The sequence below is a fragment of the Babylonia areolata genome, chromosome 23 (genome assembly GCF_041734735.1).
Source record: "Babylonia areolata isolate BAREFJ2019XMU chromosome 23, ASM4173473v1, whole genome shotgun sequence".
NCBI classification, from domain to species: domain Eukaryota; kingdom Metazoa; phylum Mollusca; class Gastropoda; order Neogastropoda; family Buccinidae; genus Babylonia; species Babylonia areolata.
The window spans coordinates 30,723,698-30,749,539 of NC_134898.1; the positions used below are offsets into that span (position 1 = coordinate 30,723,698).

Consider the following 25,842-nt stretch of genomic DNA (forward strand, 5'->3'; position numbering starts at 1 on the left):
ACACGTTACGTCTTTATCTTGGATTGTAACAGCAACGACAGCATCATCATCATTATCGTCGTCATCAGCAACATCACTTCCATCAGGCTCGCCAGCATCAACTGCGACATCACCAGCGACAGTGGCAACCTCTGGGTCACCCAAAACAACACTAACAACCACTGCAAAAAAAACAGTGACAATCACAATATCACCAACAAAGTCGCTGTCAACAACACCAACATCATCAGCAACAACACCACCACCAAAACCGACGACATTGACATCACCAACAACAACCACAACACCAACACAATCAACGACGACGACAAGACGAACAAATTCGACACTACCACCACCCTCAATAACAGTATCAATGACAACAACAGGACCAGTAACAACAGCAGCAATATCAGCAACACCACCAATAACAACACTGCAGCCAACACTAAAAACAACACCAATTGCAGCAACAGCAACAGCACCAATAGCAACAACTGCACCAACAATTACACCAACAACCACAACACAAATAACTACACCACCACTAATAACGACAACACCATCAGCTCCGAGAAAAGCTGGGGAGAAGTGCAGCAAAAGTGATCAGTGTGTGGAGAATGCCAGTTGTACTGAGGGCACCTGTCAGTGTGCTGCGACACACTTTGCCAAAGATGGCACGTGTCAACCCAGTGAGTGGCTGTTTTGCTGGACATGAATCCTGCTGGCTTCAGCCCACCCTCCTTCCATTCCAAATCCCCCTCCCCTGGCCTCCCTGTATAGTGTAACCTGCCACGGGACACTGTCATCCGCTTTCTGTTGTCAGGACTGGGGGGATTATATATGTGGTCCTCTCTCTTACACCCCCCCCCCCTCCTTCATCAGTATGGTCCTCTCACCCTCCCTCCCTTATCAGTGTGGTCCTCCCTCATCACCCTTCCCTCATCAATGTGGTCCACCCTCCCTCACCCTGACTCCATCAGTGTGGTCCTCCCTTCTACACCATACCTGCCTCATCAGTGTGATCCTCCCTCACTCACCCTTCCTCCCTCATCAGTGTGGTCCTCCCTCACTCACCCTTCCTCCCTCATCAGTGTGGTCCTCCCTCACTCACCCTTCCTCCCTCATCAGTGTGGTCCTCCCTCACTCACTCTTCCTCCCTCATCAGTGTGGTCCTCCCTCACTCACCCTTCCTCCCTCATCAGTGTGGTCCTCCCTCACTTACCCTTTCCTCCCTCATCACCCTTCCTTCCTCGTCAGTGTGGTCCTCCCATCCACACCTCCCTCCCTTATCAATGTGGTCCTTCCTCACTCACCATTTCTCCCCCATCAGTGTGGTCCTCCCTCACTCATCCTTCCTCCCTCATCAGTGTGGTCCTCCCTCATCATTCCTCCCTCATCAATAAGTCCTTCCCTCTCTCACCATCCCTAATCAATGCTTTCAACTGCCCTCATCCTACCTCCCTCATCGTGGTCATCCCTTCCACACATTCACCTCTCATCAGTGTGGTCCCCCCTCACACATCTTCATCAGTGTGGTCCTCCCTCACTCTCTGTCCCTCATCAGTGTGGTCCACCCTACCACACTCTCCCTTTCTCATCAGTGTGGTCCTACGTCCCTCATCCTTCCTCCCCCATCAGTGTACTCCTTCCCTCACCCTCCCTCCCTCACCAGTGTGGTCCTCCCATCGTCACCCTTCCTCCCCTTGTCAACCGCCTCCCTCTTCCTCTATTAAGAAAATGGTCTTCCCTACACCCCCTTCACTCCTTTGTGCATTCAGTAGTAATGGCTTATCTGTTGTTTCGTCTCCTTTCACCATTGAGGTTTATTCTATTATTGGTCAGCTCAACATGACTGTTGGATTGTCTGACTTTCCCACCCACTTAATATGTGTGCACTCATTCACGTCTCTGTATATGACAGTGTACTTAGGTGTCGATGACGGTGCATCCCATCATAAAGACCTGCTGCGAGGAGAGACATACACTGAGTGCCTGAATCCACATAAAGTCTGTCTGTGATTTCTGCATGTGGCTGAAATGGTTGTTGCTTGTTTATGAACTGAAGAGAATGAACCCCTTAATATGTGTGTGTGTGTGTGTGTGTGTGTGTGTGTGCAGGAAAGAATCAGATCAGGATGTCACTGACTGAACAAATGTCACATTTGTTTTTTTTTTGTTTTTGTTTTTTTGTTTTTTGGGTTTTTTTGTTTTGTTTTTTTTATCTTTGTAGATTAGGATGTTATGGACCTGACCTTTATTAGATCTGTTTTGGTATCATATGAATTAGAATATCATGGAGCTAACACACGCTACATCTGTATCTTGCATTGTAACAGCAACATCATCATCATTATCATCTTCTTCATTCACAGCAGCACTTCCATCAGGCTCGCCATCAACAGCGACATCAGTAGCGACACTGGTAGCCTCTGCATCACCCAAAACAACATCCACATCCACAACAAAAAAACAATGATGATAACAAAATCACCAACAAAGTTGCTATCAACAACACCAGCATCATCAACAACAACAGCAACACCACAAACAACCATACCCAAACCAACAACATTGACACCACCAACAACAACCACAACGCCAAGGACAATAACACAATCAACGACGACAACACCTTGAACAAGTTCGACACTACCACCACCCCTAATAACAGTATTAATGACAATAACAGCACCAGCAACAACAACAGCAATATCAACTACACCACTAATAATAACAACACTGCAACCAATACTAAAAACAACACCAATAACAACAACAGCAACAGCACCAGTAGCAACAGCTACACCAGCAATGAAACCAACAACCACAACACCAATATTTGCACTGCTGATAACAACAACAACACCAGCTCCGATAAAAGCTGGGGAGAAGTGCGGCGAAAGTGATCAGTGTGTGGAGAATGCCAATTGTACTGAGGGCACCTGCCAGTGTGCTGCGACACACTTTGCCAAAGATGGCACGTGTCAGCCCAGTGAGTGGCTGTTCTGCATCCCGCCGGCTTTAGCCCACTGTCCTTCCATTCCTACCCCCACACCTCCCCACGCCCTTCCCGCATAGTGTAACCTGTAAGGGGACACTGTCATCTGCTTTCTGTTGTCAGAACTGCGGGTGAGGGGTTAGGGGGGACATCCCCCCTTCCTAACTCAGAAATGGTCCTCCCTCCCTCATCCCACCTCCCTTACCCTTATGAATATGGTCATCCCTTTCTCATAATCACTCCCACATCACCCCTCCTTCCCTCACCTTCCCCTCCTGAAATTGGTCCTCCCTTTTTCAGTCTCCCTAACGCATCCCGCTCCGACATGAATGAGGTCTTCACTCTCTCATCTAACTCCCTTATCCTCCCTCCCTCAATCCCTCTTATAGATGAGGTCCTCTTCCTTATCTTCCCTTCCTCATTTCCCTCCCTTCCTCACCAATTTGTACTTCCCTTCCTCATTTTTCCTCACTCATCATTATGGTCCTCCCTCACATATTAGTGTGGTTCTCCCTCCCTTACCTTCACTCATGAATGTGGTCGTCTCTCTTACACCCTCCCTCCCTCATTAATGTGGTCCTCCTTCCCTCCCTCCCTTATCAATGTGGTCCTCCCTCCCTAACCCTCCCTTATCAGTATGGCCCACCCTCTCTCACCCTGACTCCATCAGTGTGGTCCTCCCTCACTCTTTCTCATTAATGTGTTCCTCCCTCACTCTCTCATTAATGTGTTCCTCCCTCACTCTTTCTCATTAGTGTGTTCCTTCCTCACTCTTTCTCATTAATGTGGTCCTTCCTCACTCTTTCTCATTAATGTGGTCCTCCCTCACTCTTTCTTATTAATGTGGTCCTTCCTCACCCTCAACTCACTCCATCAATGTGGTTCTCCCTCCCTCACTTTCACTTCACCAATGTGATCCTTCCATACCCTCCCTCCCTCATCAATGTGATCCTCACCCTCCCTTATCAGTGTGGTCCTCCCTCTCCCTCATCAGTGTGGTCATCCCTCGCTAACTTTCCCTCCCTTATCAATATGGTGCTCCCTCCCTCACCCTTACTCTCTCATCAGTGTGGTCCTCCCTCCCTCATTCTTCCTCCCTCATCAGTGTGGTCCTCACTCCCTCACTCTCCATTATAAATGTGGTTCCCCACCCCCCCTCACCCTGACTCCATCACTGTTGTTCTCCCTCACTCTTTTTCATTCATGTGGTCCTCCTTCCCTCACCCTCACTCCATCAATGTGGGCCTCCCTCTCCTTCCCTTATCAACGTGGTCCTCCTTCCCTCACCCTCACTCCATCAATGTGGGCCTCCCTCTCCTTCCCTTATCAACGTGGTCCTCCTTCCTTCACCCTCACTCCATCAATGTGGGCCTCCCTCTCCTTCCCTTATCAACGTGGTCCTCCTTCCCACACCCTCACTCCATCAATATGGGCTTCCCTCTCCTTCCCTTATCAACGTGGTCCTCCTTCCCACACCCTCTCTTCCTCAGGAATGTGGTCTTCCCTTCTTTACCCTCCCTCATCAGTATGAACCTCCTTCCATCGCCCTCCCTCACCAACATGATCCTTGCTTCCTCTCTATCCTTCCCGTCACCCTGCCTCATCAATACGGCCCTCCCTCTCTCACCATCCGCCCCTCAACAGTGTGGTCATCCCGCCCTCTCCTACCCCGTTTATCAATGTGTTTATGACTTCCACACCTTCACCCTTCATCAGTGTGGTCCCACCTCCCTCATCCTCAATGTGGCCCTCCCTCCCTCTCTCTCCCTCATCAGTATGGTCCTCCTTCCCTCAACCTTCCTCACCCTTCAACGGTGTAGTCCTCCCTCCTCCTCCCTCCCTCCTTCTTCAATGTGGTCATCCCTCCCTCTCTCTCCCTCATCCTCAGTGTGGTCCTCCCTCCCTCAACCTTCCTCACCCTTCAATGGTGTAGCCCTCCCTCATCCTCCCACCCTCCTTCTTCAATGTGGTCCTCCCCTTCTCACCCTCCTTCCCCCCGTCAACCACCTCCCTCATTCTCTGTTTAGAATACGGTCTACCCTACATCTCCTTCCCTCCTTCATGCATTGTGGTATTGGCTTATCTGCTGTTTTGTGTCTCCTTACATTGTTAAGGTGTATTGAATTATTCATCTGCTCAACATGACTGTTGGATTATCGGACTTTCTTATCCACATGATGTGTATGCTCATTCACGTCTCTGTACATGACAGTGTACTTGTGTGTTGATGACGGTGCATCCCTTCATAGAGACTTCTGCAACGAGGAGAGGTATACACTGGGTGCCTGAATCCACATCAAGTCTGTTGTTGCTGCTTATGAACTGTAGAGAACGAGCCCTTAATATGTATATAGTTCTGTGTGTTTGTATATATGTATGTATATAGTTCTGTATGTATGTATGTATTTTGTGTAATGTTTGTATGTGTGTGTATGAAGTAAAGAAAATAGACTCGTATTTTGGATGTGGTTTATTCTTCTTTATCAGTTGATCTATCACTTATTTGATTAATCAATTAGAAACAGTTGGTAAGTATTCGTTACTTTTTTTACTTCATATGGTTTTAAATCCTTCACTCATCTTGTGACATTTTACTTATCTGATCATGAAGCTTGTGAAACAAACAACAACAACAAAAACCATTTTATTATTATTTTTAACTGGCCATGTGTTCTGAAATTATGGTGTGTGTGTGTGTGTGTGTGTGTGTGTGTGTGTGTGTGTGTGTGTGTGTGTGTGTGTGATTTACAGCGGAAAATTTGATGTCTTTCCAAATTGTGTTTTGTGGATTGTTTGATTTTACCGCATCATTATTTTATCCTCCCATAACCCTTTGTAATGTTACTATACAAAGGTGTGTATCTGTGTGTGTGTGTGTGTGTGTGTGTGTGTGTGTGTGTGTGTGATTGAGAGAGACAGTGGGAGGGGTGTTAATTTCAAGAAATATTTCAAGCCAAACTAATTTGTTTTAGAAAAGAAATAACACTACAGTTGGACTCCATTTTGTCATCTGTTCAAAGGACAGGAGATAGGAGAGAGCTGCACACCAGATACTGACAGTTGTGTTACCGGCACACAGTGTGTGGAAATTGTCACAGGCAGCAATGAGTGTCATAAGTGTATGTGTGTCTGTATGTGTGTGGAAAGGGGGGGTGAGGGGTGCTGTGTGCATTTTTCTGTTTGAGCGTGCACGTGTGTGTGTGGGTGTGTGTGTGAGGGGTGGGGAGGGGTGGGGGGTTGACGCATACTATGTGCATTTTTCTCTTTGAGTATGCACGTGTGGGTGACTGGAGTGTGTGTCCTGTGTGTCTTTCATGAATCCCTGCTGGCAGTGTTTTGAAATTTGAGAGTGTGTGTGTATGGATGTGCCTGCATGTGTGTGTGTCTCTGTGTGTGCAAGCATAAATGCGTGGAAGCGAAAGAGATAAACAATGAGGTGGCTTTGGGATGGGGGAACCGTTGAGTGACACGATGGACAAATTTGTTATGTTGTGTGTTGTGTGGTCAACAGGACTATCTGTGGGACAGACATGCACCAACACAACACAGTGTGTACCTGACACGGAATGTGATGATACTGATGCTGGCAAGCAGTGCAGTGAGTTGTCTTCATTGCCTTGTTTTTCTCCCACTTCTTGAGATTAGAGTAGACGCTGTTTATGTTGATGGTGTGTGAGTGAGTGTGTATGTGTGTGAGGGGGGTGTTTGTGTGTGTGTTGTGAATGTGTATTCTTGTGTGCATGTGAGTGTGTGCGCATGCGTCTTTCTTTCTCTCTGTCTCTCTGTATTTGTGCGTATGTATCTGTTCTTCAAAGAGTGGTTGCCTGCCAAAGTTACCACCGTTCTCAATATTTTTTCAGATACATTTTAACCTGGTTACATAAGTACTGCCCTCAATAATCAGGTGATGAATTACCCAGCAGTAACTGAACACTGTTCTGGGTATCTTTCAGGAATCCCTGCTGGTAGTACTGTGAGCTGTGGTGGTGACAGTGACAAGTGTGTGACCACTGCTGTGTGTGAATCCAACACATGTAGTAAGTACACACACACACACACACACACACACACACACACACACACACACTCACATATGCACACACTCACACACACACACAGAGTTCACACATTCATCACACTTACACTCTCACACACAAACACATGCACTTATACACCTGCACACACATTCATACACGCTTTGGTTTTCCATCAAACTTGCACACATGCGGTTTCAGTTTTGCTCACATGTGGATTCTCTCTCAAATGTAACCATTTTCACATGTGGACTCTTATCACAAATGTACGCATACTTCATGTGTGGACTCTCTCACATACAGTTTCAGTTTCAGTAGCTCAAGGAGGCGTCACTGCGTTCGGACAAATCCATATATGCTACACCACATCTGCCAAGCAGATGCCTGACCAGCAGCGTAACCCAACACGCTTAGTCAGGCCTTGACACTCTCACATATGTACAGATAGTCATATATCAACCCTTTAACAAACCGACATGTACTCATGGACAGAAAAAAAACACCTCCAGATATATTCCTTTCTCACTGTTTCAAGTGACTGTTTATTTATCCTGCCTGTATATCTGTTCTGAGAACCATATGAAACTTGACTTTCTATGATTGATAATGAAGTGTAGTTTTGTCATCCTGCATTATTACAGAAACAGTATCTTATTAAACAGTGTTTGGCATTGACATCATACTGATACAAATGTGTATGTTATAATGTTTTATGTGGTTTTCTCAAATGTTCTATATTATGTAATGTCAGAAACCAAGGTGGGAGAGACGTGTTCAGCTTCCAACTCCACAGATTGTAAAAATGGTACAGAGTGTGCTGACACAGGCAACAGCAACTTTCAGTGCCGTAAGTGTGTGAGAGTGTTGTAAGTCTGTGTAGGTGTATGTATGTGTGTGTGTGTTGTGCGGGGTGCTGTGTACATGTTTGTCTTTGCGCGTGCACATGTGTGCGCTTGTGTGTGTGTGTGTGTGTGTGTGTTCTTTTGTGTGTCTGTGTGTCCTTTGTGTTTGTGAATAATTATCTGTGTGCGGGAGTGTGTTTTTATATGTATGTATGAGTGCATGTGTGTGTGTCTTGTCTATGTGGGTTCAAGCATAGGTGCGTGAAAGAGAAAGAGATAAAGAGTGAAGCGGTTTTGGGGTGGAGGAACCGTTGTGAGACGCGATGGACAAATTTGTTATGTTGTGTGTTTTGTGGTCAACAGGACTATCTGTGGGACAGACATGCACCAACACAACACAGTGTGTACCTGACACGGAATGTGATGATACTGATGCTGGCAAGCAATGCAGTGAGTTGTCTTCATTGCCTTGTTTTTCTCCCATTTCTTGAGATTTGAGTAGACACTCTTTATGTTGATGGTGTGTGTGTATATCATAGGTATGTGTATGAGGGAGGTGTTTGTGTGTGTTGTGAATGTGTATTCATGTGTGTATGTGAGTGTGTGTGCATGTGTCTTTCTTTCTCTCTTTCTCTCTGTATTTATGCGTATGTATCTGTTCTTCAAAGAGTTGCTGCCTGCCAAAGTTACCACCGTTCTCAATATTTTTTCAGATACATTTTAACCTGGTTACATAAGTACTGCCCTCAATAATCAGGTGATGAATTACCCAGCAGTAACTGAACACTGTTCTGGGTATCTTTCAGGAATCCCTGCTGGTAGTGCTGTGAGCTGTGGTGGTGACAGTGACAAGTGTGTGACCACTGCTGTGTGTGAATCCAACACATGTAGTAAGTACACACACACACACATATGCACACACTCACACACACACACAGAGTTCACACATTCATCACACTTACACTCTCACACACAAACACATGCACTTATACACCTGCACACACATTCATACACGCTTTGGTTTTCCATCACACTTGCACACATGCGGTTTCAGTTTTGCTCACATGTGGACTCTCTCTCAAATGTAACCATTTTCGCATGTGGACTCTTATCACAAATGTACGCATACTTCATGTGTGGACTCTCTCACATACAGTTTCAGTTTCAGTAGCTCAAGGAGGCATCACTGCGTTCGGACAAATCCATATATGCTACACCACATCTGCCAAGCAGATGCCTGACCAGCAGCGTAACCCAACACGCTTAGTCAGGCCTTGAGACTCTCACATATGTACAGATAGTCATATATCAACCCTTTAACAAACCGACATGTACTCATGGACAGAAAAAAAACACCTCCAGATATATTCCTGTCTCACTGTTTCAAGTGACTGTTTATTAATCCTGCCTGTATATCTGTTCTGAGAACCATTTGAAACTTGACTTTCTATGATTGATAATGAAGTGTAGTTTTGTCATCCTGCATTATTACAGAAACAGTATCTTATTAAACAGTGTTTGGCATTGACATCATACTGATACAAATGTGTATAATAATAATAATAATAATGGATACTTATATAGCACACTATCCAGAAATCTGCTCTAGGTGCTTTACAAAAACGCTTTTGATAACATAACACATTATATCTATGTTACATACACACACCAAAATGTGACCACACACACACACACACACACACGCACGCACGCACGTACGCGCACACACACACGCACGCACGCACACACACACACACACACACACACACACTGCATACATACATTTTAACATACATGTGTATCTAACAGCTACCCTAACAAATACGCACACATAGGCAGGCACAAACTTACATAAACACACGCACACACAATACACATTCATATACATGCATGTAGTTGTGGACCTGCCACAATTGAACTTATTGCTGAGGGAAAAGGTGAGTTTTGAGACGAGATTTAAAAGATGCGAGGGAATCAGAGTGACGGAGGTTATCAGGGAGCTTGTTCCACGTCTTTGGCGATTGAAAAGAAAACGATCTGTGTCCATAGGTCTTACTTCTGACGTGAGGTATCCTGAGAAGTCGAGTATCAGAGGAAGAACGGAGCTGGCGAGACGGGGTATAGATATGGATGAGTTCAGAAAGATACTTGGGGCCAGATCCGTTGACTGCAGAAAAGGTCAGAGTGGATAGCTTATAGTCTATTCGATCAGAAACAGGCAACCAGTGGAGAGACTGAAGGAGAGGAGAAACATGGTCAAATTTAGAAGCTCTGCAAATGAGTCTGGCAGCGTTATTCTGAATTCGTTGGAGTCTGTCTAACAGGTATTTGGGAAGGCCGGCCAAAAGAGAGTTGCAGTAATCCAATCTTGAGAGAACCAGAGAGCATACAAGTGTCTTGGTTGCATCGGTTGAGAGATAGTGGCGGATAGAGCTGATTCTACGCAGTTCCAAATAGGCAACTTTACAGATATTCGAAATGTGCTGTTGGAAGGAAAGAGACTGGTCCAGGATTACACCAAGACTGCGAACAGAGGGAGAAAGTGAAACAGGTGTGCTATTGATCAGAACAGAGTCAGGAAAGGAAGGATGTTGACGAAACTTCTTTGGACAGGTTATCATCAATTCAGTCTTATCATCATTTAATTGCAGCTTGTTGAGAGTCATCCAGTCCTTTAGGCCAGCAATGCATTCCTGTGTTTGAGTCACCAGTGCATCAAATTCAGCTATGGAAGCCGACTGATAAAGTTGTGTGTCATCAGCAAAGCTCTCATGCGACATCGCATGATGACTGATGACATCCTTGTGTCATCAGCAAAGCTCTCATGCGACATCGCATGATGACTGATGACATCCTTGTGTATGTTATAATGTTTTATGTGGTTTTCTCAAATGTTCTATATTATGTAATGTCAGAAACCAAGGTGGGAGAGACGTGTTCAGCTTCCAACTCCACATATTGTAAAAATGGTACAGAGTGTGCTGACAGAGGCAACAGCAAATTTCAGTGCCGTAAGTGTGTGAGAGTGTTGTAAGTCTGTGTAGGTGTATGTATGTGTGTGTGTTGTGGGGGGTGCTGTGTACATGTTTGTCTTTGCGCGTGCACATGTGTGCGCTTGTGTGTGTGTGTGTGTGTGCTTTTGTGTGTCTGTGTGTCCTTTGTGTTTGTGAATAATTATCTGTGTGCGGGAGTGTGTTTTTATATGTATGTATGAGTGCATGTGTGTGTGTCTTGTCTATGTGGGTTCAAGCATAGGTGCGTGAAAGAGAAAGAGATAAAGAGTGAAGTGGTTTTGGAATGGAGGAACCGTTGTGAGACGCGATGGACAAATTTGTTATGTTGTGTGTTTTGTGGTCAACAGAACTATCTGTGGGACAGACATGCACCAACACAACACAGTGTGTACCTGACACGGAATGTGATGATACTGATGCTGGCAAGCAGTGCAGTGAGTTGACTTCATTGCCTTGTTTTTCTCCCACTTCTTGAGATTTGAGTAGACGCTGTTTATGTTGATGGTGTGTGTGTATATCATATGTATGTGTATGAGGGAGGTGTTTGTGTGTGCAGTGATTGTGTATTCATGTGTGTATGTGAGTGTGTGTGTATGTGTCTTTCTTTCTCTCTTTCTCTCTGTATTTATGCGTATGTATCTGTTCTTCAAAGAGTGGTTGCCTGCCAAAGTTACCACCATTCTCAATATTTTCGCAGATACATTTTAACCTGGTTACATAAGTACCGCCCTCAATAAATCAGGTGATGAATTACCCAGCAGTAACTGAACACTGTTCTGGGTATCTTTCAGGAATCTCTGCTGGTAGTGCTGTGAGCTGTGGTGGTGACAGTGACAAGTGTGTGACCACTGCTGTGTGTGAATCCAACACATGTAGTAAGTACACACACACACACACACATATGCACACACTCACACACACGCACAGAGTTCACACATTCATCACACTTACACTCTCACACACAAACACATGCACTTATACACCTGCACACACATTCATACACGCTTTGGTTTTCCATCACACTTGCACACATGCGGTTTCAGTTTTGCTCACATGTGGACTCTCTCTCAAAGGTAACCATTTTCGCATGTGGACTCTTATCACAAATGTACGCATACTTCATGTGTGGACTCTCTCACATACAGTTTCAGTTTCAGTAGCTTAAGGAGGCGTCACTGCGTTCGGACAAATCCATATATGCTACACCACATCTGCGAAGCAGATGCCTGACCAGCAGCGTAACCCAACGCGCTTAGTCAGGCCTTGAGACTCTCACATATGTACAGATGCTCATATATCATCCCTTTAACAAACCGACATGTACTCATGGACAGAAAAAAAAACACCTCCAGATATATTCCTTTCTCACTGTTTCAAGTGACTGTTTATTAATCCTGCCTGCATATCTGTTCTGAGAACCATATGAAACTTGACTTTCTATGATTGATAATGAAGTTTAGTTTGTCATCCTGCATTATTACAGAAATGGTATCTTATTAAACAGTGTTTGGCATTGACATCATACTGATACAAATGTGTATGTTATAATGTTTTATGTGGTTTTCTCAAATGTTCTATATTGTGTAATGTCAGAAACCAAGGTGGGAGAGACGTGTTCAGCTTCCAACTCCACATATTGTAAAAATGGTACAGAGTGTGCTGACACAGGCAACAGCAAATTTCAGTGCCGTAAGTGTGTGAGAGTGTTGTAAGTCTGTGTAGGTGTATGTATGTGTGTGTGTGTGTTGTGGGGGGTGCTGTGTACATGTTTGTCTTTGCGCGTGCACGTGTGTGCGCTTGTGTGTGTGTGTGTGTGCTTTTGTGTGTCCTTTGTGTTTGTGAATAATTATCTGTGTGCGGGAGTGTGTTTTTATATGTATGTGTGAGTGCATGTGTGTGTGTCTTGTCTATGTGGGTTCAAGCATAGGTGCGTGAAAGAGAAAGAGATAAAGAGTGAAGCGGTTTTGGGGTGGGGGAACCGTTGTGAGACACGATGGACAAATTTGTTATGTTGTGTGTTGTGTGGTCAACAGGACTATCTGTGGGACGGACATGCACCAACACAACACAGTGTGTACCTGACATGGAATGTGATGATACTGATGCTGGCAAGCAGTGCAGTGAGTTGTCTTCATTGCCTTGTTTTTCTCCCACTTCTTGAGATTTGAGTAGACGCTGTTTATGTTGATGGTGTGTGTGTATATCATATGTATGTGTATGAGGGAGGTGTTTGTGTGTGCAGTGATTGTGTATTCATGTGTGTATGTGAGTGTGTGTGCATGTGTCTTTCTTTCTCTCTTTCTCTCTGTATTTATGCGTATGTATCTGTTCTTCAAAGAGTGGTTGCCTGCCAAAGTTACCACCATTCTCAATATTTTTGCAGATACATTTTAACCTGGTTACATAAGTACCGCCCTCAGTAAATCAGGTGATGAATTACCCAGCAGTAACTGAACACTGTTCTGGGTATCTTTCAGGAATCACAGCTGGTAGTGCTGTGAGCTGTGGTGGTGACAGTGACAAGTGTGTGACCACTGCTGTGTGTGAATCCAACACATGTAGTAAGTACACACACACACACACACACACACACACACACACACACACACATATGCACACACTCACACACACACACAGAGTTCACACATTCATCACACTTACACTCTCACACACAAACACATGGACTTATACACCTGCACACACATTCATACACGCTTTGGTTTTCTATCACACTTGCACACATGCGGTTTCAGTTTTGCTCACATGTGGACTCTCTCTCAAATGTAACCATTTTCACATGTGGACTCTTATCACAAATGTACGCATACTTCATGTGTGGACTCTCTCACATACAGTTTCATTTTCAGTAGCTCAAGGAGGCGTCACTGCATTCGGACAAATCCATATATGCTACACCACATCTGCCAAGCAGATGCCTGACCAGCAGCGTAACCCAACACGCTTAGTCAGGCCTTGAGACTCTCACATATGTACAGATAGTCATATATCAACCCTTTAACAAACTGACATGTACTCATGGACAGAAAAAAAACACCTCCAGATATATTCCTTTCTCACTGTTTCAAGTGACTGTTTATTAATCCTGCCTGTATATCTGTTCTGAGAACCATATGAAACTTGACTTTCTTTGATTGATAATGAAGTGTAGTTTTGTCATCCTGCATTATTACAGAAACAGTATCTTATTAAACAGTGTTTGGCATTGACATCATACTGATACAAATGTGTATGTTATAATGTTTTATGTGGTTTTCTCAAATGTTCTATATTATGTAATGTCAGAAACCAAGGTGGGAGAGACGTGTTCATCTTCCAACTCCACATATTGTAAAAATGGTACAGAGTGTGCTGACAGAGGCAACAGCAAATTTCAGTGCCGTAAGTGTGTGAGAGTGTTGTAAGTCTGTGTAGGTGTATGTATGTGTGTGTGTGTGTTGTGGGGGGTGCTGTGTACATGTTTGTCTTTGTGCGTGCACGTGTGTGCGCGTGTGTGTGTGTGTGTGTGTGTGCTTTTGTGTGTCTGTGTGTCCTTTGTGTTTGTGAATAATTATCTGTGTGCGGGAGTGTGTTTTTATATGTATGTATGAGTGCATGTGTGTGTGTCTTGTCTATGTGGGTTCAAGCATAGGTGCGTGAAAGAGAAAGAAATAAAGAGTGAAGCGGTTTTGGGGTGGGGGAACCGTTGTGAGATGCGATGGACAAATTTGTTATGTTGTGTGTTGTGTGGTCAACAGGACTATCTGTGGGACAGACATGCACCAACACAACACAGTGTGTACCTGACACGGAATGTGATGATACTGATGCTGGCAAGCAGTGCAGTGAGTTGTCTTCATTGCCATGTTTTTCTCCCACTTCTTGAGATTTGAGTAGACGCTGTTTATGTTGATGGTGTGTGTGTATATCATATGTATGTGTATGAGGGCGGTGTTTGTGTGTGCAGTGATTGTGTATTCATGTGTGTATGTGAGTGTGTGTGCATGTGTCTTTCTTTCTCTCTTTCTCTCTGTATTTATGCGTTTGTATCTGTTCTTCAAAGAGTTGTTGCCTGCCAAAGTTACCACCGTTCTCAATATTTTTTCAGATACATTTTAACCTGGTTACATAAGTACTGCCCTCACTAATCAGGTGATGAATTACCCAGCAGTAACTGAACACTGTTCTGGGTATCTTTCAGGAATCCCTGCTGGTAGTGCTGTGAGCTGTGGTGGTGACAGTGACAAGTGTGTGACCACTGCTGTGTGTGAATCCAACACATGTAGTAAGTACACACACACACACACACACACACATATGCACACACTCACACACACACACAGAGTTCACACATTCATCACACTTACACTCTCACACACAAACACATGCACTTATACACCTGCACACACATTCATACACGCTTTGGTTTTCCATCACACTTGCACACATGCGGTTTCAGTTTTGCTCACATGTGGACTCTCTCTCAAATGTAACCATTTTCGCATGTGGACTCTTATCACAAATGTACGCATACTACATGTGTGGACTCTCTCACAAACAGTTTCAGTTTCAGTAGCTCAAGGAGGCGTCACTGCGTTCGGACAAATCCATATATGCTACACCACATCTGCCAAGCAGATGCCTGACCAGCAGCGTAACCCAACGCGCTTAGTCAGGCCTTGAGACTCTCACATATGTACAGATGCTCATATATCATCCCTTTAACAAACCGACATGTACTCATGGACAGAAAAAAAAACACCTCCAGATATATTCCTTTCTCACTGTTTCAAGTGACTGTTTATTAATCCTGCCTGTATATCTGTTCTGAGAACCATATGAAACTTGACTTTCTATGATTGATAATGAAGTATAGTTTGTCATCCTGCATTATTACAGAAACGGTATCTTATTAAACAGTGTTTGGCATTGACATCATACTGATACAAATGTGTATGTTATAATGTTTTATGTGGTTTTCTCAAATGTTCTATATTGTGTAATGTCAGAAACCAAGGTGGGAGAGACGTGTTCAGCTTCCAACTCCACATATTGTAAAAATGGTACAGAGTGTGCTGACACAGGCAACAGCAAATTTCAGTGCCGTAAGTGTGTGAGAGTGTTGTAAGTCTGTGTAGGTGTATGTATGTGTGTGTGTGTGTTGTGGGGGGTGCTGTGTACATGTTTGTCTTTGCGCGTGCACGTGTGTGCGCTTGTGTGTGTGTGTGTGTGCTTTTGTGTGTCCTTTGTGTTTGTGAATAATTATCTGTGTGCGGGAGTGTGTTTTTATATGTATGTGTGAGTGCATGTGTGTGTGTCTTGTCTATGTGGGTTCAAGCATAGGTGCGTGAAAGAGAAAGAGATAAAGAGTGAAGCGGTTTTGGGGTGGGGGAACCGTTGTGAGACACGATGGACAAATTTGTTATGTTGTGTGTTGTGTGGTCAACAGGACTATCTGTGGGACGGACATGCACCAACACAACACAGTGTGTACCTGACATGGAATGTGATGATACTGATGCTGGCAAGCAGTGCAGTGAGTTGTCTTCATTGCCTTGTTTTTCTCCCACTTCTTGAGATTTGAGTAGACGCTGTTTATGTTGATGGTGTGTGTGTATATCATATGTATGTGTATGAGGGAGGTGTTTGTGTGTGCAGTGATTGTGTATTCATGTGTGTATGTGAGTGTGTGTGCATGTGTCTTTCTTTCTCTCTTTCTCTCTGTATTTATGCGTATGTATCTGTTCTTCAAAGAGTGGTTGCCTGCCAAAGTTACCACCATTCTCAATATTTTTGCAGATACATTTTAACCTGGTTACATAAGTACCGCCCTCAATAAATCAGGTGATGAATTACCCAGCAGTAACTGAACACTGTTCTGGGTATCTTTCAGGAATCACAGCTGGTAGTGCTGTGAGCTGTGGTGGTGACAGTGACAAGTGTGTGACCACTGCTGTGTGTGAATCCAACACATGTAGTAAGTACACACACACACACACACACACACACACACACACACACACACACACACACACACACACACATATGCACACACTCACACACACACAGAGTTCACACATTCATCACACTTACACTGTCACACACAAACACATGGACTTATACACCTGCACACACATTCATACACGCTTTGGTTTTCTATCACACTTGCACACATGCGGTTTCAGTTTTGCTCACATGTGGACTCTCTCTCAAATGTAACCATTTTCACATGTGGACTCTTATCACAAATGTACGCATACTTCATGTGTGGACTCTCTCACATACAGTTTCATTTTCAGTAGCTCAAGGAGGCGTCACTGCGTTCGGACAAATCCATATATGCTACACCACATCTGCCAAGCAGATGCCTGACCAGCAGCGTAACCCAACACGCTTAGTCAGGCCTTGAGACTCTCACATATGTACAGATAGTCATATATCAACCCTTTAACAAACTGACATGTACTCATGGACAGAAAAAAAACACCTCCAGATATATTCCTTTCTCACTGTTTCAAGTGACTGTTTATTAATCCTGCCTGTATATCTGTTCTGAGAACCATATGAAACTTGACTTTCTTTGATTGATAATGAAGTGTAGTTTTGTCATCCTGCATTATTACAGAAACGGTATCTTATTAAACAGTGTTTGGCATTGACATCATACTGATACAAATGTGTATGTTATAATGTTTTATGTGGTTTTCTCAAATGTTCTATATTATGTAATGTCAGAAACCAAGGTGGGAGAGACGTGTTCATCTTCCAACTCCACATATTGTAAAAATGGTACAGAGTGTGCTGACAGAGGCAACAGCAAATTTCAGTGCCGTGTGTGAGAGTGTTGTAAGTCTGTGTAGGTGTATGTATGTGTGTGTGTGTTGTGGGGGGTGCTGTGTACATGTTTGTCTTTGTGCGTGCACGTGTGTGCGCTTGTGTGTGTGTGTGTGTGTGTGTGTGCTTTTGTGTGTCTGTGTGTCGTTTGTGTTTGTGAATAATTATCTGTGTGCGGGAGTGTGTTTTTATATGTATGTATGAGTGCATGTGTGTGTGTCTTGTCTATGTGGGTTCAAGCATAGGTGCGTGAAAGAGAAAGAAATAAAGAGTGAAGCGGTTTTGGGGTGGGGGAACCGTTGTGAGATGCGATGGACAAATTTGTTATGTTGTGTGTTGTGTGGTCAACAGGACTATCTGTGGGACAGACATGCACCAACACAACACAGTGTGTACCTGACACGGAATGTGATGATACTGATGCTGGCAAGCAGTGCAGTGAGTTGTCTTCATTGCCATGTTTTTCTCCCACTTCTTGAGATTTGAGTAGACGCTGTTTATGTTGATGGTGTGTGTGTATATCATATGTATGTGTATGAGGGCGGTGTTTGTGTGTGCAGTGATTGTGTATTCATGTGTGTATGTGAGTGTGTGTGCATGTGTCTTTCTTTCTCTCTTTCTCTCTGTATTTATGCGTTTGTATCTGTTCTTCAAAGAGTTGTTGCCTGCCAAAGTTACCACCGTTCTCAATATTTTTTCAGATACATTTTAACCTGGTTACATAAGTACTGCCCTCAATAATCAGGTGATGAATTACCCAGCAGTAACTGAACACTGTTCTGGGTATCTTTCAGGAATCCCTGCTGGTAGTGCTGTGAGCTGTGGTGGTGACAGTGACAAGTGTGTGACCACTGCTGTGTGTGAATCCAACACATGTAGTAAGTACACACACACACACACACACACACACATATGCACACACTCACACACACACACAGAGTTCACACATTCATCACACTTACACTCTCACACACAAACACATGCACTTATACACCTGCACACACATTCATACACGCTTTGGTTTTCCATCACACTTGCACACATGCGGTTTCAGTTTTGCTCACATGTGGACTCTCTCTCAAATGTAACCATTTTCGCATGTGGACTCTTATCACAAATGTACGCATACTTCATGTGTGGACTCTCTCACAAACAGTTTCAGTTTCAGTAGCTCAAGGAGGCGTCACTGCGTTCGGACAAATCCATATATGCTACTCCACATCTGCCAAGCAGATGCCTGACCAGCAGCGTAACCCAACGCGCTTAGTCAGGCCTTGAGACTCTCACATATGTACAGATGCTCATATATCATCCCTTTAACAAACCGACATGTACTCATGGACAGAAAAAAAAACACCTCCAGATGTATTCCTTTCTCACTGTTTCAAGTGACTGTTTATTAATCCTGCCTGTATATCTGTTCTGAGAACCATATGAAACTTGACTTTCTATGATTGATAATGAAGTATAGTTTGTCATCCTGCATTATTACAGAAACGGTATCTTATTAAACAGTGTTTTGCATTGACATCATACTGATACAAATGTGTATGTTATAATGTTTTATGTGGTTTTCTCAAATGTTCTATATTATGTAATGTCAGAAACCAAGGTGGGAGAGACGTGTTCAGCTTCCAACTCCACATATTGTAAAAATGGTACAGAGTGTGCTGACACAGGCAACAGCAACTTTCAGTGCCGTAAGTGTGTGAGAGTGTTGTCAGTCTGTGTATGTGTATGTATGTGTATGTGTGTTGTGGGGGGTGCTGTGTACATGTTTGTCTTTGCGCGTGCACGTGTGTGCGCTTGTGTGTGTGTGTGTGTGTGTGCTTTTGTGTGTCTGTGTGTCCTTTGTGTTTGTGAATAATTATCTGTGTGCGGGAGTGTGTTTTTATATGTATGTGTGAGTGCATGTGTGTGTGTCTTGTCTATGTGGGTTCAAGCATAGGTGCGTGAAAGAGAAAGAGATAAAGAGTGAAGCGGTTTTGGGGTGGAGGAACCGTTGTGAGACACGATGGACAAATTTGTTATGTTGTGTGTTGTGTGGTCAACAGGACTATCTGTGGGACAGACATGCACCAACACAACACAGTGTGTACCTGACACGGAATGTGATGATACTGATGCTGGCAAGCAGTGCAGTGAGTTGTCTTCATTGCCTTGTTTTTCTCCCACTTCTTGAGATTAGAGTAGACGCTGTTTATGTTGATGGTGTGTGTGTATATCATATGTATGTGTATGAGGGAGGTGTTTGTGTGTGCAGTGAATGTATATTCATGTGTGTATGTGAGTGTGTGTGCATGTGTCTTTCTTTCTCTCTTTCTCTCTGTATTTATGCGTATGTATCTGTTCTTCAAAGAGTGGTTGCCTGCCAAAGTTACCACCGTTCTCAATATTTTTTCAGATACATTTTAACCTGGTTACATAAGTACTGCCCTCAATAAATCAGGTGATGAATTACCCAGCAGTAACTGAACACTGTTCTGGGTATCTTTCAGGAATCTCTGCTGGTGGTGCTGTGAGCTGTGGTGGTGACAGTGACAAGTGTGTGACCACTGCTGTGTGTGAATCCAACACATGTAGTAAGTACACACACAGACGCGCACGCACACATATGCACACACTCACACACACAGAGTTCACACATTCATCACACTTACACTCTCACACACAAACACATGGACTTATACACCTGCACACACATTCATACACGCTTTGGTTTTCTATCACACTTGCACACATGCGGTTTCAGTTTTGCACACATACACTTTCGCGGCCTCTCTCACAAGTACAGATATGCATGGCTCTCTCTCACATGTACACATACTATACGTGGACTCTCACACATGTACATATGCTCACGCTTTCGGAACTCATACACATGTACACATGAGTCATCTCACATTTACACATATCAGTGCAAATAATCTTTTTCACACATGTACACATAATGTCTCTCCCATGTTACTCTCACTCACACGTGGATTCCGTCACACATTTACTCATACTAAGTCATACTCTCTCTCACTCACACATGTATGCAGACTTCCACGTTATCTTTCACACATGTACACATACATGGGCTCTTTCTCACACATACACATGATAACGATAATAATAATAATAATAATAATAATAATAATGGTATTGATAAGGCGCAAAATCTTGATAAAATCTACTCTAAGCGCACAAAAACCTAAACAAACAACAACAAAAAATCTGCACACGCACACACACAATATGGCTCTAAACACAACTAATTAAAAAAAAAAAAGCATTATGTACAAATATTGCTGCATGCACCCATCCACCCACACACACCAGCACACACACACACACACCCACACCCACACCCACACATACACACCTACATGCATGTCCTATGACTATTCATGTAAGCACAAGCACACACACATACAAACGGATGCGCGCACACACACCCACACACACATTTCAAAACCTGCTGTACGGCTATACAAAACTGTCAAAAGAGAGGAAAAATGGAAAAAAAGAGTTACGTACAAATTCACATATCAGGTTCCCACACGGAGTAGGTACAGGCTGCAGTGGGAATTGTAGGGATCGTGGACAGGGTTATTAAGAAGTAGAAAAGAGGTGAGTTTTAAGGGCAGTCTTAAAAGAAGAGAAGGTAGGCAGTTGACGGACAGAGAGTGGAAGTTTGTTCCAGGAGAGTGGGCCAGAGGCAGAGAAGTCTCTTTGATATGTACACATGCTCAAACATGGACTCTCACACATGTACACATACTCATACATGGACTCTTTCATATATGTACATATACGTACCCATGGACACTCTCACACTCAAACTTACAGGTATGTTCCTTGCTCCTGTTTGTAGTAACTGTTTATTAATTCCGTCTGTATTCATTCTGAGCCTCATATGAAGCAGACTTTTCTAGGACTGAGGTATGGTGTGTCATCCTGTATTGTTCCAGAAATAATGATATTTTGTTAAACAGTAGTAGACATTGACATCATACTTTGGCACAAAGAGTAAATACACCAGTGTGGAGTATTTGTCAACTGAAGCATTGATTTGATGTGCTGAGAAACGTGTATCTATTCAGAATTATATTACATTTGTGAATTTCAATGGTAGTGTTATTACTTTTCCCTCCATCTGATTTTACAATGTATTCTGACATAATAAATAGTTATTTATAGTTATCTGTTTTGTGTTAATTCACTGTATCCTTTATCATTACAGTGACTGAGATTACCAAAGTTGGAGGAAGTTGTCACAAGGGATTTCGTGATAAGTAGTTGTAGCTTGAAGGGGAGATGAATCTTCAGCATTGTAATTTCGGTCAAACGAAAAGTGATGTGGATACTTTTGTGTGGTCAAATATCCCACATTACGTGTTAACAGAAACCAAGGTAGGTGAGACGTGTTCAAATTCCAACCCTGACCATTGTCAGACTGATGCAGAGTGTGTCAACACAGGAAGCAACAACTATCACTGCCGTTCTTTACTAACCGTATCATAAATCTGTGGAATAACCTTTCCTATGACACCATCAATGCACCATCGGTAAACGCCTTCAAAAATCACATTGACAAAAAGTTTAAGAACCATGTATTTTCCACAGAGTTAAATCTTTACTGAGCTGTAGATAAATATAGTATACACTATGCCAGATTTTAAACAAGGGTTTGTTCACAACAAGTGATCCAAAAGCACATAAATGGACACTGATTACGAGGGCAAAAGGCTTTTAGCCTATAGCCAAACATTTCTGTGATTCTGTGTAAGTACGCGCGCACGCGTGTGTGTGTGTGTGTGCCTGTCTGTCTGTCAGTCTGTTTGTGTCTGAGCATGTCTGCATGCATGCGTGTGTTTGAGTGTGTGTGTAAGTGTGTGTGTGCATGCCTCTGTGTGTGTGTATGAGTGTGTGTGTTTGTGCATTTGTGTGTGTGTCTGAGTGAGTAGTGTTTGTGTATACCTGACACAGAATGTGAAGATACTGGAGTTAGTGGCAAGCGAGTTGTCTTTTTCTACATTTCTTTAACCCTGCAGTTGGTATAGCTGTCACACATGGTGTTTGTGTGTCTGTGTCTGTGTTTGCATGATAATACTGGTGGTGATATAATATGCAGTGCATTGTCTTCTTTACCTTTTGTCTTTGTCGATGCTGCTGATAGGTGTGTGTCTGTGGCTCTGTGTGTGTGTGTGTACGTGTATGTGTGTGTGTGTGTGTATTTGTTTGTGAGTGCGTGTTAGAGGTGTGTGTGTGTGTGTGTGTGTGTGTGTGTGTGTGTGTGTGTGTGTCAGTATGTGTTTGTCACAGTGCATGTGTGTGTGCGTGCACGAGTGTATATTCATATCAACGCATGAATATGTAAAAGGCATTTTACCGCTATCGGCGTGAGACAATATGATTCCAGAAATTGTTGTTTCCTCACTGTGTGTTATTATATGATCTGCTTCTCTTCCTCTGCCTCCTCTGTTTCTTTGTATCTTTCTAATCTCCACTCTGCTACTCTTTTATGTACTCATGTACATGAATGCATGCACGCAGACACTGACATATACACAGCGGCACACATGCACACACACGCACGCACGCACGCACGCACATACATTCTCCGAAAATAATATCGAATTGCTGTATCTGGTAATTGATTCGTTACATGTGATTATTACACGTGTTACATATAATTATGTGATATATGTTATCCGCAACATGTTAATGTGAATGTATCTCATTGTACTGTACACCTGAAAGAAACCCCTATGTCACAGGGAAGAAATACGGAACCCAGTGTTACACGGATTCAGAATGCCAGACATCCCAGAGACAAACGTGTGTCAACATGACCAGTGGTTCAAGTCTGTGTCTGTGTGATGATCAGTCCTTCAGACACAGTGACCAGTGTGAAAGCGGTAAGGAGGAGGTCCTGTAACTGTGTGGTTTTATCTCTGACTGACAGGTGACCACACACCGTGGGTTACTGATGTGTGGCTGAGACTGTGCTGACACTGCTTCTGTTGTCTGTCTGTCTGTTTGTCTGCCTTTTTGCCTTCCTATAAGTCTGTGTCTGTCTTTGACTTTCTGTCCTGTCCCATCACGTCCACCATACTAACACTTTATTGCATCAGTCAGACAACAGTCCACCATACTTACGCCCAGTCCCAACGGTCAGTCAGAGAACAGTCCACCATACTTACACCCTGTGCGAACAGGCAGACAACAGTCCACCATACTTACACCCACTCCCAACAGTCAGTTAGAGAACAGTCCACCATACTTACACCCTGTGCAAATAGTCCGACAACAGTCCACCATACTTACGCCCAGTCCCAACAGTCAGTCAGAGAACAGTCAACCATACTTACACCCGGTGCAAATAGTCAGACAACAGTCCACCATACTTACGCCCAGTCCCAACAGTCAGTCAGAGAACAGTCAACCATACTTACACCCTGTGCAAATAGTCAGACAACAGTCCACCATACTTACGCCCAGTCCCAACAGTCAGACAGACAACAGTCCACCATACTTACACCCTGTCCCACCAGTCAGTCAGACAACAGTCCACCATACTTACACCCTGTCCCACCAGTCAGACAACAGTCCACCATACTTACACCCTGTCCCACATGTCAGTCAGACAGCAGTCCACCATTCTTACACCCTGTCCCACCAGTCAGACAACAGTCCACCATACTTGCACCCTGTCCCACCAGTCAGACAACAGTCCACCATACTTACACCCTGTCACACCAGTCAGACAACAGTCCACCATATTTACACCCTGTCCCACCAGTCAGACAACAGTCCACCATACTTACACCCTGTCCCACCAGTCAGTCAGACAACAGTCCACCATACTTACACCCTGTCCCACCAGTCAGACAACAGTCCACCATACTTTCACCCTGTCCCACCAGTCAGACAGACAACGGTCCACCATACTTTTACACTTTGTCTCACCAGTCAGACAACAGCCCACCATACTTACACCTTGTCCCACCAGTCAGGCAACAGTCCACCATACTTACACCCTGTCCCACATGTCAGACAGACAACAGTACACCATACTCACACCCTGTCCCACCAGTCAGACAACAGTCCACCACACTTACACCCTGTCACACCAGTCAGACAACAGTCCACCATACTTACACCCTGTCCCACCAGTCAGTCAGACAGCAGTCCACCATTCTTACACCCTGTCCCACCAGTCAGTCAGACAGCAGTCCACCATTCTTACACCCTATCCCACCAGTCAGACAACAGTCCACCATACTTACACCCTGTCCCACCAGTCAGACAACAGTCCACCATACTTACACCCTGTCCCACCAGTCAGTCAGACAGCAGTCCACCATTCTTACACCCTGTCCCACCAGTCAGACAACAGTCCACCATACTTACACCCTGTCCCACCAGTCAGACAACAGTCCACCACACTTACACCCTGTCCCACCAGTCAGACAACAGTCCACCATTCTTACACCCTGTCCCACCAGTCAGTCAGACAGCAGTCCACCATTCTTACACCCTGTCACACCAGTCAGACAACAGTCCACCATACTTACACCCTGTCCCACCAGTCAGACAACAGTCCACCATACTTACACCCTGTCACACCAGTCAGACAACAGTCCACCATACGTACACCCTGTCCCACCAGTCAGACAACACTCCACCATACTTTCACCCTGTCCCACCAGTCAAACAGACAACAGTCCACCATACTTACACCCTGTCACACCAGTCAGACAACAGTCCACCATACTTACACCCTGTCCCACCAGTCAGACAACAGTCCACCATACTTACACCCTGTCCCAACAGTCAGTCAGAGAACAGTCCACCATACTTACACCCTGTCCCACCAGTCAGACAACACTCCACCAGACTTTCACCCTGTCCTACCAGTCAGACAACACTCCACCATACTTTCACCCTGTCCCACCAGTCAAACAGACAACAGTCCACCATACTTACTCCCTGTCCCACTAGTCAGACAACAGTCCACCATACTTACACCCTGTCCCACCAGTCAGACAACAGTCCTCCATATTTACACCCTAGAAATGATCGGGACAGCCAACAATGACCTTTACTGAGGTGGGGGAAGAATACAGGCAAATTATGCAGGTGTTCACAAA

General features: G+C 44.1%; 1 protein-coding gene across 2 annotated transcripts in view; it reads left to right on the forward strand.

The window, feature by feature from the left end:
- The window catches only part of LOC143298338 (uncharacterized), a 125,698-nt gene that overhangs the window by 43,161 nt on the left and 56,695 nt on the right, over window positions 1-25,842 (forward strand). For both annotated transcript variants that reach the window (XM_076611193.1, XM_076611194.1), the window contains exons 4-29: window positions 33-671; window positions 6,492-6,578; window positions 6,934-7,017; window positions 7,766-7,861; window positions 8,220-8,306; window positions 8,663-8,746; window positions 10,772-10,867; window positions 11,218-11,304; window positions 11,662-11,745; window positions 12,464-12,559; window positions 12,904-12,990; window positions 13,348-13,431; window positions 14,174-14,269; window positions 14,626-14,712; window positions 15,069-15,152; window positions 15,877-15,972; window positions 16,317-16,403; window positions 16,761-16,844; window positions 17,603-17,698; window positions 18,053-18,139; window positions 18,496-18,579; window positions 19,306-19,401; window positions 19,756-19,842; window positions 20,200-20,283; window positions 22,092-22,187; window positions 23,467-23,607. In XM_076611193.1, the coding sequence (XP_076467308.1) occupies window positions 33-671; window positions 6,492-6,578; window positions 6,934-7,017; window positions 7,766-7,861; window positions 8,220-8,306; window positions 8,663-8,746; window positions 10,772-10,867; window positions 11,218-11,304; window positions 11,662-11,745; window positions 12,464-12,559; window positions 12,904-12,990; window positions 13,348-13,431; window positions 14,174-14,269; window positions 14,626-14,712; window positions 15,069-15,152; window positions 15,877-15,972; window positions 16,317-16,403; window positions 16,761-16,844; window positions 17,603-17,698; window positions 18,053-18,139; window positions 18,496-18,579; window positions 19,306-19,401; window positions 19,756-19,842; window positions 20,200-20,283; window positions 22,092-22,187; window positions 23,467-23,607 (2,916 nt within the window). The remainder of the gene's footprint in view (window positions 1-32; window positions 672-6,491; window positions 6,579-6,933; window positions 7,018-7,765; window positions 7,862-8,219; window positions 8,307-8,662; window positions 8,747-10,771; window positions 10,868-11,217; window positions 11,305-11,661; window positions 11,746-12,463; window positions 12,560-12,903; window positions 12,991-13,347; window positions 13,432-14,173; window positions 14,270-14,625; window positions 14,713-15,068; window positions 15,153-15,876; window positions 15,973-16,316; window positions 16,404-16,760; window positions 16,845-17,602; window positions 17,699-18,052; window positions 18,140-18,495; window positions 18,580-19,305; window positions 19,402-19,755; window positions 19,843-20,199; window positions 20,284-22,091; window positions 22,188-23,466; window positions 23,608-25,842) is intronic.